The sequence below is a fragment of the Nycticebus coucang genome, chromosome 4 (assembly GCF_027406575.1).
Source record: "Nycticebus coucang isolate mNycCou1 chromosome 4, mNycCou1.pri, whole genome shotgun sequence".
Taxonomy (NCBI): domain Eukaryota; kingdom Metazoa; phylum Chordata; class Mammalia; order Primates; family Lorisidae; genus Nycticebus; species Nycticebus coucang.
This window is the reverse complement of record NC_069783.1, coordinates 9717965-9735703: the sequence shown is the minus strand read 5'-3', so window position 1 is coordinate 9735703 and position 17739 is coordinate 9717965. Positions and strand designations below refer to the sequence as shown.

Here is a 17739-nt window from a genome sequence, read left to right as displayed (position 1 = left end):
CACTAACTCTGACATGTTGCTGTCGACTCAATTAAAAATAAACTGCTGCATGAAAGAAGAATTTGTTTTCCAGGTATTCTCACATAGATTGCTATTACAGTTGATAGATCATCTGTTTTGCCAACTTAATAAGAATGGAGCGGTACATTATATTGCTTAAGAATGCATGGTTTTGGCGGCGCCTGTAGCTCAGTGAGTAGGGCGCCGGCCCCATATGCCGAGGGTGGCGGGTTCGGACCCAGCCCCGGCCAAACTGCAACAGAAAAATAGCCGGGCGTTGTGGCGCACGCCTGTAGTCCCAGCTGCTCGGGAGGCTGAGGCAAGAGAATCGTGTAAGCCCAAGAGTTAGAGGTTGCTGTGAGCCATGTGACGCCACGGCACTCTACCCAAGGGCGGTACAGTGAGACTCTGTCTCTACAAAAAAAAAAAAAAAAAAGACTGCATGGTTTCATTCCTTGTTTTAGCCATTTCAACCAAGAAGAAATTCTTTCTGAAGTTTAATATGAAGAACAACAGTACAGAAAAACACAGAGACTGTTTCAGAGGATATTTTTAGGTTTTTATTGAGTGCTTATCTAGCCAACATTGTGCTAGGCCTTATAAAAAAAAGAATATGAAACAATTTGGCCTGATCCTTACCCTGAAAGGCTTTTAGTTTAAATCAGTGGTTTTCAACCTAATGCCACAGCCCTTTAGAATATAGTTCCTGTGGGTCGCAACCCACAGGTTGAGAACTGCTGGTTTAAATGGAAAAAAAAAAAAAAAAAAGAGGGCTTCTTCATTTAAAGTCATAGAGGCCATCTCTGTGTGATCTTTCAAGACCTCAATGTCCTCATCAAAATTAAGGGTATAATTCCTGTTTTGTGGGTTTGAGAGGATTAAAGAGGACTTATATAAAGCACATGAACACCATTGACACATAGTAGACGTTAAATAAGTGACAGTGACTTTTACTATTGAATAACTCCCCCCAACTGCTACTTTACTTACTTATTTCATTAAAAATTCTGATCACTTATCATTTAGAGTAAATTCCAAGGATTCAGACACTTTCCTTTATTGAATCAGAATTTTATTGGTTTTGATATTTTGGAATTTAAATGTCTTTTGCTGCTTGTTAACTAAATTTGTACAACGTACTTCATTTTACTATAGCCATTTTACTTCTAATCATTCTAAAAGTCCATTTTCTCTGAACATACAATTATTTAAAATGTTTTCTCCTCAGAAATATGTACTATATATATAGATAGGCCTTCTTCCTAAGAAGAATAAAGGCTCTAATGCTGGTGTACCAGTGACAACAGAGAGGTGCTACTGCTGCTTTTTTATTTCATTTGTAATTTTGTGCAACTTTTCTCCTGAATTTTGCAAATGCATGAATTTAAGCAATGGGCCATTTGGCTTTATAAAATCTATGGGACATCTATTTCCAATGTGATATAACCTAGATTTTGTTTTGCATTGCATAACTTGTTTCTGCTGATCTTTTACTATTATTTTATCATAAATAATATACAGTGATAAATTCTGAAAGGCTTATTTGATTTGTTTTGTGAATTCCATTTAACATTTTATTAAATTCCTTATTATCTAAGGAGAATTAGTATATTTATCTCTGTATCTTATGCTTTTATTTGTAGAGTCAAGATTAGAAGGATGGCTATCAGTGCCTGTACGAAATAACACTAAGAAATTTGGATGGGTAAAAAAGGTAATTGGTACTTTTGGTTACTTTTTTCTTTTTCTTGCTTTTGTATAACTCTAACTATTGGACTTAATATGGCTAAAACTTCTAGAAGCATAAAACTTGTTTGTAGTTTATGATTTGGAATGATGTCATTTATCTTTATAAAAATTTTTTTGTTCATGTGTTGTTAATAATAAAACAGGTTTTGTTATGAAAATATAAGCCTGTTAATCTTGGTGCTTTTGCTGTTTCAGTGGGAAAACTCCAGATACGATTTTTTTTTTAAAAGACCCCTTTATTTCTTTTCCTCTGTCACTATGATTATTGATGTTATTATGTTCATTTTTGATAATGTTACTAGTGCTGTTGGATCCCAAACCTAAGTAAGTCCAAAAAATATTTAACTTCACCCTCCCTCTATTCAATTATTTAAATTATCTATAAGTAAAACTTATTTTGAGGAAGACTTTCCTTAAGATGTATTAAGTGCTTTTTATTTACTGAGGTATTTTATGAGATTTTATTGCTAACATAGAATTTATTTTCAAAGAAAATAACGTATATAATAAGTCATTGATTCCTTTCCTCCCTCTTCTTAACAGTATGTGATTGTAAGCAGTAAGAAGATTCTTTTCTATGACAGTGAACAAGATAAAGAACAATCTAATCCTTACATGGTTTTAGATATAGAGTAAGTGTTATTAGAATATTTAGAAACTGTGTCTTTTCTTATCTTTTAAAGTATGGTAAGAGTAACAATGCGATTTATTAGGATACCTCCAAATGTACTATAGTAAACATTTTCTTGTGATTTGCTTCATATAGATGAAAGTTAAAAATTAATAAAACAATATTCTATGAGTTCTTAACGTGGGTCAAAGTAGTTAATTTTTAACTTCTGACATAAGTATAGAATAACTGATAAAATTTGATCCTTGGGTAATATTTTATTTCTTTATTCCAAAATCTTTTATAGCAAGTTATTTCATGTCCGACCAGTCACACAGACAGATGTATATAGAGCAGATGCTAAAGAAATTCCAAGGATATTCCAGGTAAACATAGTTTTATTTTCATTTGCTTGGTTTTCTTTTTTCTGCCTAAGGTATATGACATGACATACTAAATTTCCTTATTTTTGCCCTTCTTCAGACTACCTTTCTATTTCAGTTCCATTTAAAATGATTTGTTATTTTGTGACTTTAGTTCTTATTCTGTTGGATACATCTTCATTCCTCTCTCTATTTTAATTGTTAAAGTCTATTGTGTATTCATGTCATGTTTCTGATCTTTGTTAATATTTTTAAGATTGTTTATAATTTTTTTTTAAGCATGAACTTTTGCCTTCTGTTTTCAATTTTATGCTCAGGTCTTCAGAAGGTTAAAAAAAGTTGCTTGTGAAGTTAAATTTTGGACCTGGTTGTCTTTTTACTTCCAACTTAAAATAAACCAAATTCTTCCCTTTACTCCTTCCATTTTAAAATTAGTCAAATGAAGAATTAGTTATTGAGTGGTTCTGCATAAAAACCACTGTGCTTGGTGTACTATTGGGGAATTGGCCCCTTGTTTTCTGGATGCTTATAATATTTATTCATAATATATTACATATCTTTCCTTTTTTTTCCTTTTTCTTTTTTTTTTTGCTGCCTCAACTGTGCAAATACAGATCTTTTAAAATGTAGCTGTGCTACAGGTTTCTGTTCTTAAGAATTATAAAACACGAATTAGTGTAATTGCCACATTTTTTCAGGTAATTGTGTTCAAGAATCTCTTCCCCCACTAAACCTTCTAACACTTATAAAGTGCAAATTTACCTTTTGGTGGCCTATTCTGATAGTGTTGGTAAAGCATAGCAAAATGCAGAGAAAATAGGCATCATTTGAACAGGATTAATTCTTTTAAAATGTAAACCATAGGAACTGTCTAATGACTTCTTACCTAAGCTCTTGATTAGACAGAGCCTGCTAAGGTTTTGACTTCAAATGCATTTTCTTCTCATTGAATAACTTAGACTAATTTTACTTTATACTGTCAAAATGGTTACTACATAAAAATAACTTATGTTTGGAAATCATTTTATTGTTCTTTTTACTATTTATAGATTTTATATGCTAATGAAGGAGAAAGTAAGAAGGAACAAGAATTTCCAGTGGAGCCAGTTGGAGAAAAATCTAATTGTATTTGCCACAAAGGACATGAATTTATTCCTACTCTTTATCATTTCCCAACCAACTGTGAGGCTTGTATGAAGCCACTGTGGCATATGTTTAAACCACCTCCTGCTTTAGAGTGCCGTCGCTGCCATATTAAATGTCATAAAGATCACATGGATAAAAAGGAGGAAATTATAGCACCTTGTAAAGGTAAATAGTGAATTACTCACTCCAATATTATTTATGTTCAGAAAATTTTAGGTACATTAACTTTTCAAATATTTCTTTGTAGTGTATTATGATATTTCAACGGCAAAGAATCTATTGTTATTAGCAAATTCTACAGAAGAGCAGCAGAAGTGGGTTAGTCGGTTGGTGAAAAAGATACCTAAAAAGCCCCCAGCCCCAGACCCTTTTGCACGGTCATCTCCTAGAACTTCAATGAAGATACAACCAAACCAGTCTATTAGACGGCCAAGTCGACAGCTTGCCCCGAACAAACCAAGGTAATAAATAAAAATGTGGTTAAAATTAAAGTCTGTTAAAATATTTTGCTATTTATACTTAAACAAATATAAATTTCTAATTTTCCTTTGCTTAGTATTTTAATGAACCATTGAATACCAAATGTTTGAAGCTATTTGACTGGATATGTCTCTTTCATTGTTTTGGATGAAAGTAATATAAATTTATTTAATAAATCACATATATTCATTAAATTCAACCAAAACTCTGTAAGGCATTCATTTTTGTTATGTTTAGTTATAGTCCTCACTTAATGTTGTCCATAGGTTCTTGGAAATTCCTGACAAATAAAGTTGTTTTCCTTAAAAGTCATTTCATTATAACACTGAGGGGAAATTAAACTGATTTCATTGTACTTCATTTCACTTACAGTCACAGTTTCCAAGAACCTATGGACAATGTTAAATGAAGATTGACAGTATAATCATACTACTTTCAGCTTTTAAAAGTGCTTTGACTAATGTAGTGATTCAGGAGATAGGATTAGTATTGCTGGGTGCAATAGCTCACATCTGCAATCCCAGCACTTTGGGAGGCCAAGGCAGGAGGATTACTTGAGTGTGGTAATTCGGGACCAGCCTGGAAACATCAGGAGACCTTGTCTCCACAATATTATTAGCCAGGCATGGTGGCATGCTACTGTAGTCCCAGCTACTCAGGAGGCTGAGGCAGGCCAATAGCTTGAACCCAGAAGTTTGAGGCTACAGTGAACTATGATCGCATCACTGCACTACAACCTGCTCACTTTATCTCTTAAAAAAAAAAAAAATTATGCATAGACCCTGAAGTGTTAAGCACACGCACTGTGTTTAATGATCAATCATTTTTATATTAGGTGACTTGGGAGCTGGACTGAAATCAGCTGAAGTCTTAATTCAAATGCATACATTTAAACAGTAACTCATTTGTGATTTAGAGAGCAATATAAACCAGTTTTTAAAATGTAGATATTAGTGAGTAGAGTGGTGTTACTTGGAATTGAGGTGGAGTTAGGAACATGGAGGAAGGTGAGATAGGATCTCTAGTCATAAAAACATTCTGATGGTGGCTGGGTGCTGTGGCTCATGCCTGTAATCCTAGCACTCCAGGAGGCTGAGGCGAGTGGATTGCTTGAGCTCAGAAGTTCAAGACTAGCCTAAGCAAGAGCAAGTCCTTGTCTCTAAAAGCAACCAGGTGTTGTGGAGGATGCCTACAGTCCCAGCTTCCTGGGAGGCTAAGGCAAGAAGATCACTTGAGCCCAAGAGTTTGAGGTTGCTGTGAACTATGATGCCTGGACACTCCACCCGGATTGACAAAGTGAGGCTCTGTCTCAAAAAAACCCCATTTTGATGGAGCCATTTTCATATGGCTGTGTTAAAGTCATTTAATTAAGTGTCTTAATTGAGAATAGCCATTTATTGACTTACTTCGTACTATAGCATTTATAAACATTATTATTCAATTGAACATGAAATGAACATGAGGATTTGGTTAGCTAACAGAAAAAATATATACTTGGATAATTAGATACTCAGGTATCTAATTTCAGCTATCCTTTTTGTTCCCTGACACAGGACCTTCAGTATATGAATAATGATGTGCATTGGCTGTATTATCAGAAATCTTATTCTAACCACAAACATCTTATATGAAACTTTCTTGAAACTAATATCAAGGAAATAATTTAGAATGACAAAGGTAGAATTGATGTTTCAGCAGTGAAAAATGTTGAATATTTTGTGTGAGGTATGATAAAACTAAGTATTATAAAATTAGTGATTATTGATAGTAATTAAGCTGTAGAAACTCGAGAGTTCAGAGACAATGAAGACCATTCCATTTGCTTTGTAAAAACTTTTAAAAATTAAGCTCCTATTATTGTTGTAAAACCATTAATGCATAAATACTATTTTAATGCCTCATAGTATATAATGCTACACATTCTATTCCCTCATGAAAATTCTTACATATTCTCTCATTGGCTCTTGAAAATAGTCCGGTGGAGTAGCGCAGGTGTTGTGAACTGAAACTCTAGAGGGGCAGTTTGTTTAGATTGACAACTACATGTAGTAACAACCCCAATCATTTGATAATATATTTTCTTTTGTGCTATTTTAGAAGTTAATGATTTCTCTGTGTATCATAACATGTAAAATTAGTATATGAGGCATGCACCTCATCTGTTTTCATGTTCCTGACTTAACACTTTACTCGCTCCCTGCCCACAATCAGCATTGTGACGTATTTACTTTTGATTTTGTTCTTTTGTTCTTTTTTTTTTTTTAAACTTCTGGCCCTGTCCTTTGAATCATTCTTCATTGATTTTTAAAAATTTTGTCATAGCATCAATAAGTAATAAGGATTTCTTTCTCTCACAACTGTGCATGTAGGTAAAACAGTATCAAGATTGACTATAAAATGTATAGGGTACCTTTTGTGAAAATTTTTTATTTAATATATCCTTTGAAATCCTAAATGTAAAGAGCACATTTTAAATATTATTTGGATTTTGTTGTGCCACTGTAACATTATTTCCGTTGTTTTTAACATTTGCGTCTCCATTGCTTCATTAACTCATAAAATTGTATCTACGTCTCTTACATGAACCAACAAGCTACAGTTTGCATTCATTCCATTTTGAATGTCACATTTTAAGAGTCATATGTACAAATTAGCAGGTATAAAGAACAGAATAACTAGGCTGGGCAGGGTGGCTCACTCTGGGAGGCCAAGACAAGTGGACTGCTTGAGCTAAGGAGTTCAAGACCAGCCTGAGCAAGAGTGAGGCCCTCATCTCTACTAAAATTAGTAAAACTGCCTGGTGTGGTGGCAAGTGCCTGTCGTCCCAACTACTCAAGATGCTGAGGCAAGAGGATCACTTGAGCCTAAGAGTTTGAGGTTGCTGTGAGCTGTGGCACCATGACACTCTACCCAGGGTAACAGTGAAACTCTGTATCAAAAAAAAAAAAGAAGAGGAGAATAACTGAGTGGCAGTGAGTCATTTGAAAGCGTTACGTATATAGCAGGTGAAGGAGCTAAGGATATATTGCCTTCTGAAGAAATTATTTGAGAGTATGAAACATCGATAAATAGCACCAGGGGCGGCACCTGTGGCTCAGTCGGTAAGGCGCCGGCCCCATATACCGAGGGTGGTGGGTTCAAACCAGGCCCCGGCCGAACTGCAAAACAAAAAATAGCCGGGCGTTGTGGCAGGCGCCTGTAGTCCCAGCTACTTGGGAGGCTGAGGCAAGAGAATTGCTTAAGCCCAGGAGTTGGAGGTTGCTGTGAGCTGTGTGAGGCCACAGCACTCTACCGAGGGCCATAAAGTGAGACTCTGTCTCTACAGAAAAAAAAAAAAGATAAATAGCACCAAACATTTAAAGAACCTTTCCTTGGAAGAGATATTGGAACAAGGATCAATTAGAGAGGCAAGTTTTTGATCACATTGTGTGGTGATGTTCTAAAGAGGCATCAAACTTTGGACTGGATGGCCTTTTTAACACTCTAATCACTCCATCTATTAGTAACATATTCCTGAATACAAATAGGGGTAGAGCTGTTAAGCATCATTCAAGAAAGCACAAGGACAAAATTTCTGATGCACATCAGCAATGGCTTAATATCTAGCTCTTCAATTGAATTTATTTAATATTAACCTTAGCACTAAGTCAATTTAGTTTTAGTTGAACTAATTTACATGGTATCCTTCCTAAAACAAATGTCTGGCTTTGTTAAATACATCAAATCTATATATTTATATGGACAGTAAAATATATACCCATAAACACCACCTAATCGCTTTTTGGTAAATTTTCCTTAGTATCTTTCATGGGTAACAACTACACCATTACATGTTTCCTTTGGCTTCTGTGACATTATGCGTTCTGATTCTCCTCTTCGTAGCTCTTCCCTTTTCCTGTAGCAGTGAAATGCTTTAAAGTAATAGATAAGGTTAGCCTTTATTTCTATAGAAAATAACACTATCCTAATTTATTTATCCTCAGAACCACCCCATGAGGTAGCTGTTAATATCTCCACTTAACAGATGAAGAAACTAAAGCACAAAAAGATTGTGTGCCCAAAATCACTCAGCTAATACACGGCAAAGCCCCAGATTTTTTAGGTCCAGATAGTCTAATTCCAGAGCCTGAACTTTTAACAATAATACTCTAGTGCCTCATAGAGATCGGAGTAAAATTTAACCAACAATTTATAAAGCATACTATGTAGAAATGCTATTCTAAAGGAATGTTTTCTTGGTAGTTTTGAATTAAAATGCTATGGTAGGAAAGGAAATTTGTGAGTAACATAACTAATTTTTCATGAAGACAATTTGGGGAGGTCCTAACTTCATTGCAAGACACAAAATATCAGTCTGGCTAGAGGGTATTTCTCTTTATTTTATTTTTCTTTTAAAGATCTTTTTAAAAAATATAATACATAATTCATGCAGAAAAGTATAAAACAAAAATGCAACAAATGCTTATTTATCTAGTTTTAAGAAATAAATCCTGCCATCATTTAAGGGCAAGTATAGCTGTTGTGTCATTATTATCTTTGTTCTTTTCTATTTCTAAATAATAGAAAATTAATAGACTATTTGGGAAAAGTAATTAAGTTATATACAACTTTAAGTGTGAAAAATAAATCCATTAATGAAGCTGAAGGAAATAGGTGAACATGTATTAATCTTGGAATGGAGAAGCACTTCCAAAGAATAAAACAGAAAAAGAAAAGAAAGTCAGATTGTTTACCTCAAAATTAAAGCCTTGTAAGTTTTTAAAACACCATGTATTTACAATATATATGAGAAAGATGGGTTAGTATCATTGTATATGAAGAATGCTTATAAATCATTAAGAAAAAGATTACCTCATCCCCAATATAAAATTAGTGAGGAACACACAAGTCTTAGTATAGAAGTAGCTATTAAATGATTACAGCAGTTGCCCATTATCTCATGGGCAATACATTCCAAGACTCCCAGTGGATGCCTGAAACCACAGATGATACCAAACCCATATGCTGGGTTTTTTTCAGTCTGATAACAAGACCACTACTAAGTGACTAGCAGGCAGGTGGCCATCTACAGCTTGGATACCATGGCCAAAAGGATGATTCACTTCTCAAGCAGGACAACATGAGATTTCATGATGCTATTCAGAATGGAATGCAGTTTAAAACTGAAGAATTGTTATTTTAGAAATTTTCCATTTAATATTTTCAGACCATGATTGACATTAGTAACTGAAACCATGAAGGTGAAACAATGTATAAGGCAGGACTACTATATTAAGGAAATTAAAATTACATGAAAACTATAACATAAAACCATTTTCACCAGCCACACTGGCAAGGGTTAAGAAACTCACTATTGGCAAGATACAGAAAGGGACACCTTCCTGGACTGCTGTGAGGACTCAAAGTTAGATAGACGCTTTCTGAAGGAGACTTTGACTAGTTCCCCATTGTTGGGCGTTTAGTGGACCCCAACCGGGGACAGTGGTCAGCAAGGCAAAAGGCACTGAGGAAATCACAAATTTTACACTAAACTTAGTGCATAAAACCAGAAGCTTTTGAGGACACACACAGTTTCAGGTGTGTGGTGGCAGCATCTGTCCTGCTTCCAGAATCTTTTTATTGGGTACAAACAGACTATATGCGCAAGGATGCACAGCAGTCAAGGTTAAGAATGAGAGGGGAGATCACAGCCCCAGGAAGGTTGGGTAAAGGGTAAACAGGGACACAGGGTAATGGAACATCTGAAGAAGCCAGACGATGGTGCAAACAGGGGAGAGACCCGCGGGTTGGGGGTGGGGAGCAAGTCTCGTCTCCTCAGACAGACATCTCAGCGTCTAGCCTAAGCTACTAGTTGATGGTCTCAGCTGCCTGCACTGCTGGTTTCCCCACGCAGGGATAGTCATGCAGACTGACTCTCTTCTCAATTAGGAGTACAGGGGTGGCGTGCCTTCGGGCTTCACCCTGGTTTTGGAAAGGCACGTGGTGTCTCCGTCTGTGTTCCCACCTCCCAGGCTGCAGCATGTCCCTGTGGACCAGTAAACGGATAAGACAGACCAGCAAACAGATGCAGTTGTTTATAATAGACATAAGCACAAGCAGAACGTTGAGGAGAAATAAAGGGTAGACAATATTGCCCGAGTACATTAAGGTTTCAAAAGCAGAAAGATTGATAATTTTATAGGCAAATCGGGTGAATTTAGGCAAATGTCATGTGCAGAGGTACTAAGTAGTCGGAACTACATGTTTGTGATTTTGTGTTGGATTGGGAGAAGATAACAGCAGGGAATGGTAGTAGATGTCATGACACTGGAGAAGAAACTTTGGATCTGAACAGAAATGTGTGTAACCATGCTAAGGAGTTTTGATTTTTTATGGAAGTAAAAGTCTTTCGAGATTGGGTTCAGACTTGAGACCCTGAACTGAGTACTCACAGTGAAAAAGGAAAGAAACCTGGATTCAGAAAGATTTCTTAAGTCAAAATAACTAGAATTAGGTGACTGGTTGGAAGGGGACGAGGAAGAGGTTTTAAGGAAGTGTGCCCTGCATTGCACTAATATCTGAAAGGTTTTGGAAGGCTATGCAATGCCAATTTTGTACGAGGCAGCCAAAGCTAGGGCTTGGACACTCAGGAAGGCCCATGGGTCTTAGTCACCCAGGCAGGAAAGCTAAAACCATAACTAAAAATTCCTTTATAATCAAGCCTAGAAAAATGAATGGATACTATGCTGTAATATGTATTAAGTGAATAAGTAATTTATCTAAGTCTGTGTGTTTTCTCAAATATTGTTCCATGTTCAGCGCATATGAAAAAAGTAATTTGAGTAGGTTTCTTCACTTTTAAACTAGGATAATTATCCATCAATTCACTCTGGTCAAGTGTTTCTCAGAGTTAACCAGCTGCATCAGGTTTTTAATTTAAAAATGCAAATATTTGGGGCAGTGATGGCTCAAAAGAGTAGGGTGCTGGCCCCATATACCAGAGGTGCCAGGTTCAAACCCAGCCCCGGTCAAAAACTGCAAAAAAAAAAAAGCAAATATTTGAACCCCTTTGTCAGTCTGATTGTCAAAATCTCTTGGAATGAGGCCTGATTTATAAATCATATACACAAAAGTTGAAGAACTCACCTTGTGCCGGGTGGGTTCCTTAGCACAAGTTGATTCATGAACAACCATCGTTAAAAACGATGAAAAGTCACTCCTGTTTTCTAAAACAAAAATGATTGCAATACTGCAGTTCAGAATAGTGGAAAGAAAAGACCACTACTATAACCCAGCTAGCTCTAAGTCCAGTTTATTTAGCTGAGATAAGTTATTGGTGCTACTTATTCACCTCTGGCTTGTCCATGGTTTTTTATACGTAGAGCATAACTGTTGGTGACCCATTGAGCAGGTCCTGCTGGAATTAAAAATACTGTGTTCCTATTATTTTAGTGCCTTTTTATACTATGGCTGAGAGTATAATGGAAAAATGTGAGCTGATAATCTAACCACGTTTGTGAAGGAAATGTTAAATGTGGAGCTTTAGTATTCTCAAGTCAAACTGGGCATCGGGGTGTGGGAATAAAGAGGGGAAGCACGTTATGTCTTATCCCGTATCTGATTTCTGTCTTCAGTTCTCTGGTATTCTGGAAAGCATGTCTGGCCAACATGATCATACGCGTTTACATCGTTTACATATAAAGGGAAAGATTTCCCTGTATGCCTCCACTTAATTGTAATCATGTTGCTGTCCAATGAAGGGAAAGTTAAAATGTCTCCAACATACTCACAGTATGATTTCTAGGTCATAACATTAAGCTGCAATTCCTAAACAATGTTAGAGTGTAAATTTGCAAACCTCCTATTACAGATTGCTTGATTTGGCATTTAAAGACTGGGATTGGTCATTTGATGATGTTGATGATGGTGATGATGATGACGATGTTTTTGATTTCTGAAGAAATAAATGGGGTAAATGAAAAAAGTGAAAAATGAGTTATTATAGTACTTCAATGCACCGCATGTGGTTTGCACTTGGGCTTTCATTATTTCTGACTAGTTTTGAAATTTTATAGAATTATTAATCATATATAGTTAAAAAGTAGTTTTCAGATAAGTTTCTAACTGAAATTTCCATGTTAAGTATAAAAATGAATGCTATGTTCAGATTCTTTATTGGCTATAAATTTCCAATATAGTTGGAATTAAAATTTTTTATTTTAGGAATTAAACATGTAGAAACCACAAAAGGAGTTAATTCTGGTACTATGAATGCATTCCAAAGAAGTCATAATCAGAGAAGTAAATTTACAGTTTTCCTCTGACTACTGGTCTGTGAACATAGCATGGGATCTCTCTCTCTCTCTCTTCCTCTTTCCTTCCTTCCAACTTGTAAGAATTGAAACTATAAAAACTTTAAAATTCTAAATAGTGCTGTGAAATAGCTGTTTCTGATTTGGTTTTTTTGTGTGTGTATGATACTGTGAAATGTTTGCTTTGTGAGAATTTCCTGTACTCTTGCTGAAGAATGTTAATGGTATGCTGTGAAAGTTGTGCTTTTAGAAAATGTGCAGTAGTTCAGTTAATGTGCTTAAAAGAGATGTGTGCAAAAGTTGAGCCCCACGACTTAAACCTTACACATAGAATGGATTTAAAAGAAGTCATGTGTCTTAATCTAAGTAAGCATGTTGCAAAACATAAGCCTTATATTGGGATCTATTTGTAACCTGGTTAACATATTATCTTTGCTTATATTTACAGAACAACTTATCTGTTCCTATTTTATAGATAAGAAAAATGTGGCTGAGTATCAAATAGCCAACTGGAACCTAGTTCATGAATAAATCTACACTGCTCTTTCAGCTATGTAAGGCAGTTAGCAGTTAAACCCCAAATCAAACTTATATCAAGGAATTATTCTGTGGCATATTGTTTTAAATATAATAGCTTATTAACTATATTAAAACTTGTGTGTGTGTAGCTAATATGGAACTTTCAAAGTCCATAGTTATATTGAGAAAATATAATTGCATGTACCTAAAAATAAGAAAAGTAGTAAAATAGGTATGCTTATGCATGGACTTAGGTTTTAAAAATGTAATAATTGGAAGACAGTATAGTTTAATGTGAATGAAATGCCTTTTCAAGGAATTTCAGTCTCTTAAATTATTTCACTGTATCAGTTAACTTTTGTTTCTTTTCTTTTTAGCTAACTGCCTTCTGTGAAAGCAATCAAGGTGATTGTATTCTTCCAGTTAAGACTGAAATATGATGGCTCAAAACTTACTAAAAAGCTATTTTTTTCCTGAGAGACTGATAAATACATACATATATGTTCCTTTTTTGTCTGTAATATAAATGACAAATTTTGGAGAGATTTCCCGGGCTCCTTTGAAGCAACAAATTGAACCAACTATGATTGGTTAGTAGAGTAAGGATATCATGCACAACTCTTCCAACTTTGTTCCATAAAGCTCTCTTGGCAGTCAGTCATTCACACTACATTGCACAAAAGGATTGAGAAGAGTTAAACTTTAAAGAAATCATCTTTTCAGCTTCAATAGTGAGATTTCACCAGCACATTTACCAGAAGAATCTGGGAATGGATTCCACTACAGTGATAGTGACTGCGTATTTCAGAAGTGACCATTATACTGTGTGTGTGTATATATATATATGCTTATACATATATATATATAGTACTGTAATACTGCAAGAGGGTTTTTTAAACTTCCCATTTTATTTTTTTATATACATTAATCAGATATCATTACTTACTGCATTTGCAACTATGCACTTGTATAAAGCCATAACGTTGGAGTTGATACCACTTGTTCATGTGTACATGATGGAAGCTGCATGTTCGTGTTTAAACAGTTACTATGACAAGTTTGAAGTTAATTTTATCAGTTGCTAATGCTTCAGGATAGGCAACTTTATCCATTTTGAATGCCTTAATTTAATTTTTTCCCAAAGTCTCAGCCCTTTTCCGTATTAAAAAAAAAAAGTGTTTACCAGCTCTTAGGACGCAAACCTGCTTTGTGGAAGAAAAATAGTGCACTATTTTTATAAATAATAGTTATATCAATGTCAGCTTATTTTGATTGTATAACAAAATTATTTTAAAGTATTGGTCATAGAAACCATAATGGATAGTATTGGAACTGATATATCTTTGATGTGTCTCTATTATTATCCAACCTTTTTACAGATCTCAGCATTGGTCTGGGACTACAAAATGTTTGCTTTGCTTTTATTTCTGGTAAAACATTTGTGATTATTTTTACATTCACACTCAAGATTCAAAAATTATCTCAAATACAAAGAAAATGAAGACATACTGTAGATATATTTTATATATTTAAATGTGTTCCTCAAATACACAACTGTGTATGGCAATATTTAAGTATCAGGCTGAGAAAAAACTGATAACTGGGAGGAAGAGGCCTCAAAGGCACTTGATTGGATTTCTATTTTTTAAATGCTGTTAAAGTGTAGGCAGGACCATTCCTGTAATAACTTCTCATGATCACAGATAAGTGTATATTTTACACCACAATAGTGTGCAGCAATGGTAAGCATCAAGTTTAAAAAGAATAGTTTTTTTATCAGTCTCTCTTCATGTACCTCCACAGAGTTTGGTATGGTATTGAAATACATCATCTGATATTTCAGTGAAGAAAGTGGACATAATTTTCATTGATTCCTCTGGTGTCAGTATGGAGATGATGTTTAAAGAGTAGATCCCCGTTATAGATACTATTGTGGAAACTGAAGAGTAGCCATTGGCTGCTGACGTGCTGAAACTGGGTATTGTCACTTGTACATTGCCCAGCCTGCACTCTGATGCTGTCTGTGCTGGAACGAGATGTGCCTGCCATTTCCCGGGCAGGGGTGCTCTGCAGCTCTGGTTTTGGGGGGACAGCTTTTTTTTTTTTTTAAGTAAAATTAAAAAATGAAAAATATATAAAATTTATATAGAATAAATATTTCCATTAGAGTTGTTAAAAGGAGACTGAATTAATATTTTATATAAAGATTTTGTTACACTATGGGAGGTTCTATCCTATTCTGAATTGGAGAGTATATATATATATATTTTTTAATAAACTTTATTAAGGTGAAATAATTTCAAGTTTACACGAGTAACTGCAATATGAGTGAAAAAGGCAAAAGTTTAAATTTTGAATGCTGTATATATTAGAGAATTTGGAGAATCATGGTGTGATACAAATGTACAAGGAAAATTAATGTGAAGTATTTGGGGGGGAATGTTCTGAGGGGCAAAAAAAAAAATTTCCCCCATGGAGACTCTTCACATTAAATGGTTTGACACAAGGATTAATTAGGTTGTTTGTCCAACTAATAGAAATGCGCTTAATAAAAAATTCTGACGTTGGGTAAGAATTTGCTTTTTACCGAATTGCCGCTTTTATGTACATACCTGAGTACACACACCTGACCACGTATTATTCCCATCACTGATTAAATATGACACAACCTGATTTTATGCCAGTTTCTCTTTTCCTGAGGCCCCAAAGCTTCCAAGATAAATATTTATAAGACTAAAAGTTGTTTATTTCTTCACACCTGATTGCTCCTAGAGCCATAAATACCTCCTATTGGGAACTAAGAAATAGTTAATACTGGGATTTTCTTAGTTGGGTTTTTTAACTTTTGTGGGGATAGTCAGAAATGGAAGGAAAACTGGTACCGGTATTACTGTGGAAAATTAATGTATAGTGAATTTTTTTAAGTATTAATTTTTAAAAACATGCTATCTAGAAACAAGATTTAAAAAAAAATCTATTTGAAAGTTTAAAATGCTCTAGCTAACTAATAGATAAGTATACCAATAAATCTAAAATAAATTTTAATGCCTTTAAAAGTAACCTGTGCCACAGTTGCACAAATCTGGCTCTGAAGGATCTCCTTTGCTTCAGTTTATCTGCAGATCCTGAACAAGTAGTACTCCAGGTTGCCAAACCACAACTTAAGAAGTTATGCTGCTGTTACTCTGTTCTTATAGGATTCTGGTGTTACAATAGAGAAACTCAGACATGATATTACCCTTATTGGAACATGCTTTAAATAACATGTTTAAAATCTTATCTGGGCAAGTCACTTGTGAGTTTCTCAGTCTGCGAAGACACTGCTACTGACTCACCTCTCCTTCCCTGGAATAAGACTTCAACTTCCCTGTGTCCTGAAGACACCACAGTTGAACAGTAAAGCACTTTGAAGACACGCGCTGTGTGACAGTGCTGCATATTGTGTCGAGGACTCTCCCTAACTCCCTTTCCCATAATAATGAGTTTTGTTTGGAATTGTAGTAAGTTATGAACTGCATGGTTTAGATAATCATAAATATTCAATCCGCTGTCCCCTCTGATCAGAAATCGTACCCCTTTGATTTTCCTTTTTTAAATTTTGTTGCATCTTTGTAGTAATGTAATTGTATTTTATGCCTGCTTTTTATAAAAAATAAAGGAAATAAAGACATGAGCATTTTCATATTTTTCCTGTGAAACAGTCCTAGATGCTGCAGCCTTTTAAAGTTTACCCTAAAATTTGCCTGTCCTGTAAGATGTTTACAAAAGATGGAACAGAAGCAGCAAATAAGTGTTATGACGGAGGCCGTGGAGTGGTGATTCTCCTGCGCTATCGCTTAGTTCATGGAGAAATTGAAAATAGTTTCAACCAGGAGCCTGTTTCTGATTTGATTGGGGTATTTTAATGGGCTCACAAACCTAAAATTTACATTTCAGCTGGGAGGATAATAAAAAGGTGGGGTATCTGTTTTGTCAGGAAATAGTGTCCTTATGGGTAGTTTTCTAGAAAGTGTCTGGTAATCAGTGGGTTCTTTTCAGGACATTTATGTGCTATGTAATCGTGGGCAGGCTGTTCACACTGAGACTCGGTGTTTTCACTGTAAACTGGAGATTTACTACTACAAAGGATTATTGTGGGACTAAATATGATGATGTGTGTGAAACACCTAAAATAACTCAGATGTTTGCTTTCTCCCAAACGGGGGAAAATAGACCTCCTCACTTACGTATGTTCTTAAAGGAGTTGCTTTAACAAAAATGATGAAATACTAAAAACTATATCTAAATAAAGTATTATTGGAATAAATAATTTGTATTTATCACGGTCAGATTGTAACTGCAAATGAGCAAAGATTAACAGTATTTTTTTAATGGCATCTATGATTTAAACAACTGTAGAACAAATGGTTTAGCTTTTAGATACCATGTTTCTCTTCCTGCTGGTCCCAAGAAGTTCTAAAAAAAAACATGGTTTATTTAAAAACTGCACCTTACACAGCAAAATTAGTCACGTTAAAACAAGTGATAGCAGAGCTTTCAAAATATGAAAGTTTATTTTACA

At 35.0% G+C, this 17739-nt stretch overlaps 1 protein-coding gene across 3 annotated transcripts in view; it reads left to right on the top strand.

Annotated features, from left to right (window-relative positions):
* Positions 1-14512, top strand: part of ROCK2 (Rho associated coiled-coil containing protein kinase 2) — a 179648-nt gene extending 165136 nt beyond the window's left edge. For 2 of the 3 annotated variants that reach the window (XM_053587319.1, XM_053587320.1), the window contains 7 exons: positions 1644-1714; positions 2293-2381; positions 2667-2745; positions 3792-4053; positions 4136-4349; positions 12218-12318; positions 13556-14512. In XM_053587319.1, coding sequence (XP_053443294.1) covers positions 1644-1714; positions 2293-2381; positions 2667-2745; positions 3792-4053; positions 4136-4349; positions 12218-12305 — 803 coding nt within the window. In that variant the 3' untranslated portion in view covers positions 12306-12318; positions 13556-14512. The remainder of the gene's footprint in view (positions 1-1643; positions 1715-2292; positions 2382-2666; positions 2746-3791; positions 4054-4135; positions 4350-12217; positions 12319-13555) is intronic. The other variant, XM_053587321.1, reaches the window with a different exon arrangement.
* Positions 14513-17739: the final 3227 nt, after the last annotated feature.